This window comes from Dichomitus squalens, assembly GCF_000275845.1.
Source record: "Dichomitus squalens LYAD-421 SS1 unplaced genomic scaffold DICSQscaffold_14, whole genome shotgun sequence".
Classification (NCBI taxonomy): domain Eukaryota; kingdom Fungi; phylum Basidiomycota; class Agaricomycetes; order Polyporales; family Polyporaceae; genus Dichomitus; species Dichomitus squalens.
Window position 1 is genome coordinate 100,320 of NW_006766896.1, and position 3,437 is coordinate 103,756.

The 3,437-nt window shown below is 62.9% G+C and overlaps 1 protein-coding gene across 1 annotated transcript; it reads left to right on the forward strand.

The window, feature by feature from the left end:
* Nucleotides 1-287: 287 nt before the first annotated feature.
* On the forward strand, nucleotides 288-3,232 carry DICSQDRAFT_147115 (uncharacterized protein; the record flags this gene model as incomplete). The annotated part of the gene is made up of 8 exons (XM_007365724.1): nucleotides 288-317; nucleotides 385-450; nucleotides 509-681; nucleotides 745-1,840; nucleotides 1,918-2,008; nucleotides 2,075-2,150; nucleotides 2,293-2,484; nucleotides 2,521-3,232. The coding sequence occupies 8 exons, from the start codon at nucleotides 288-290 to the stop codon at nucleotides 3,230-3,232; spliced, it is 2,436 nt and encodes an 811-aa protein (XP_007365786.1).
* Nucleotides 3,233-3,437: the final 205 nt, after the last annotated feature.

Genomic DNA, 3,437 nt, shown 5'->3' on the forward strand with positions numbered 1-3,437 from the left:
GCAGCCCAAAGCAGGCACCACCGAGCCGACTGTCACCCTGCGGTGGTTTCGGGACGGAGGGCGGTAAGCCGCGACTTACCCGGAGCTGTAAGGGCATTTACACAAGGCTCAAGGCCGGGCTTACAGGGATAAGAAACCTCGGGAAACGTGCGCCAAGGGGATAATAGTGATTGAGCGGTGCGGTCGGAGTCTGTGTAGACGCCGGGCGGATGAGGGAGCCCTATAACCGTACTCTGATCCCTCGTCTATCTCTGCTTCCTCTTCCTGCTCCCTCTAACGCCCGGTCCATGCCCTCCATTCTCAACCTCAAGTTCAAAGTCTGTGTCTGCTGTTGTATGCGCACACGCACGCAGCAATGCTCACCTCTCTCCCTATGCCCCACAGGGGAACAAATCCTTCGTGCCGTTCAGTAATCTCAGCGATGCTGAAACTCTGACGAAGACATGGAAGGTCCGTCCCATCCATCCACCCCCTCTTCCCCTCGTAACCCTCGGAAAAATTTTCCTAGGTCTGTACCAAGGTCGCCAGCTTCCTGGAGCAGGGCCAGCGACTCGAGAACTTGAGCTGGAGGCTATGGCACCTCCAGAACCTTATGGTCGACAGCGACAATGCAAAGTCCAAGCGCGACTTCAAGAAGCTCTCCAAGTGCATGAGCGACAAGCTCGACAAGGAGAAGGGCAGGTACGTTTGTCTCCCGTCTCTTCGCCAATCCCCCTTTCCCTGACGCGACGACCCGGTCGTTAGGAGCATCGAGGAACTTCAAGCGCCCGACTTCAGGCGGAATCACTCCACCGAGCTTCTTCAACAGCGTGCCCTCGAGAAGGAGCGCGAGCGTGAGGCCAGCCAGAACGGCCTCCCCGGTACCATTCATCGCATGCAGTTCACATTCTCCGTCGACCAGCCCTCATCCGTCGCCGCCTCTGCCGTCCCCACCAAGAAGCCCGACATGAAACCTTCCTCCGAGTTCAAGGACATCTCCAAGCGCGGACGCCCAGCCACTCGGTCCACAACCGCAGCTGAGGACTCATCCAAGGACGGCACCGGCGACGACAAAGACCAGCCCCTCACCCAGCGCGGCCGCAAGATGTCCTCCACCAAGAACGATGTGAACAAAGAAGAACTGTACCACGCCGCCTCCCTCCGCTTCCCCTCTCTCTTCTCAAACGACTTTGGACCCGCCGCTCTCCTCTACCCAACGCCCACTGTCACGAACGCCATGACCTACGGTGAGGGCGTCGGCTCCACCAACAATGACTCCGACGGTTTCAGCATCGTCCGCCCCACCATCGAGCTCCCCCTTGACGAACTCCTCAACGCCGACAGCCCTGGCGGCTGGTCTTCTGGTTTCCACCACCAGGAGACACGACGGGCAGACCGCCTCGACTCGCAGGAAGACGTCGAGATGAAGGTCGCGCCCTCCGACACCCCCTACCCGCCCCACGCCGTCCGCGCGGAGCCGTCCCACGAGGACGAGAACATGCTCAAGTCCGCCGCGCTCCGCAACGTCTCCGCCCTCAGCGCGATGGAGGACGTCGTCCCGCGGACCATCACCCCCTCGCGCATCGGCCCCAATTCGGGCCCGGGCGCGAACACCCCGACGTCCTCGACCGCGGGCACGAAACGGCCGTCTCTGAGCGTGCGCACGCAGTCCGTGGGCAGCCGCTCGACGGGCCCGTCTGCGACCCCGGTGAACTCGACCCAGCAAAACAACACGAGCAACTCTGCGCCCGGCGGCGTCAAGGCTGAGTGCTCGAACTGCGGCGCGACGCACACGCCCCTGTGGCGGCGGGGCCTGAACGACGAGCTGAACTGCAACGCGTGCGGATTGTACTGCAAGCTCGTACGTCTTGCGTCTCTTCGCGCCTCCTGGGTCGGGCAGTGCTTGAACCGTTTGACTGATGAATTACGTCCGTTTAGCACAAGCGCCCCCGCCCGAAGAGCATGCGCAACAATCATGGGGAGGGGCGCGCTCAGGCTGCGCCCCGTCAGGAGTCGCAGGAAGTTGTTGGTGAGTATAGCCGAGGGCGCTTCTGCGTTCCCTGCCGTCAGCGGTTCTCACAGGACGCCTCCCCAGCGCAATGCTACAACTGCCACACGACCGCGACTCCGCTTTGGCGCAAGGACGATGAGGGGAAGACCGTATGTAATGCGTGAGTAATGTTCTACTCGGAACTTTAGCGTCTGGCGCTCACCGAAGCCTTCTCTTGCGTCTCTCGCGTTCCCAGTTGCGGACTATAGTAAGTGTCCCACTGTGGCCGCCAATGGGGTGCAGCGTGCTGACAGCCAATATAGCTATAAGCTGCATGGCTCCGCGCGGCCAATCTCCATGAAATCGGACGTCATCCGCAAACGTGCTCGCCACGATGCGCGCCGAGGCGTAGGAAACGGCTCCTCGGAGACCCCGCCCTCGGCCAGCCCAGGCGCAAGCCGCCGCCCGTCGCCAAACGCGGAGTCGACGCCGACGCTCGCGCCTGACTCCTCCACGCAGGTGTCGTACGGCGGCGGCGGCAACGAGGGCAGCCCACACCACGGCGGGAACACCATGGAGTACCGCGGCTCGATGCAGTCCGAGCTCATGGGCGCGCTCGGCTCGGGCGACATGCACTACAACAACCAGATGTACAGCACGAGCTACTTCCCGGGCCCGTACCACCCGGACGTCATCTCGCAGCTGTACAGCATCCCGAGCGACCCGCTCCCTTTCTCCTCCTCGGGCGACACCTCGGACGCCGACTCGGTCTCGGAGGCGCGCGTGAACAAGCGCCGCAGGATGAGCAACGACTCGGCGTCCGAGCCGCCCTCGTCGGCCGTCTCGTTCAGCTCGTACTCCGACTCGTTCACGTCCGCGTCGTCGTCGACGTCGCACTCGCAGCGCTCCTCCGTCGACTTCCCGTACACGCCTTACTCGTCTGGCTCGTTCAACATGCTCCGCGGCGCGAACTGGCACCCGCCGATGCTGCCCCCGGGCGGCGGCGGGGACGGCTCGCCGCACTTCATCCACCCGCCGATGCTCCCGCCGTCGTCGGACGACTCGCCGATGTTCTTCCACCAGCAGATGATGCAGCACGACGAGACGGACGCGCTGTTCGCGGCGTACCTGCACCCGCCGATGCTGCCCCCGGACGACTCGCCGCCGATGAGCTCGTTGCAGCTCCACCCGCCGATGGTCCCGAACGAGTGGAAGATGCACGGGCAGAACGAGTACGACAACAACACGATGGTCACGTTCTGACTCTGAGCGTGTGTGCCGCACGTCGCGTCGCGTCGCGGCGACTATATGCCCCCTCCTCCCGCTCTATACATGCCCACCCTCTCGTGCATCCCCACACGGACAGAAGCGTAATGGACGATTCGCGATGTAGCATTTCATCCCCACCATTTTCCGTTTCCCACCCGCTCTCCACGTTCATCTCTATGATCTCTATGGGTTTATGCGT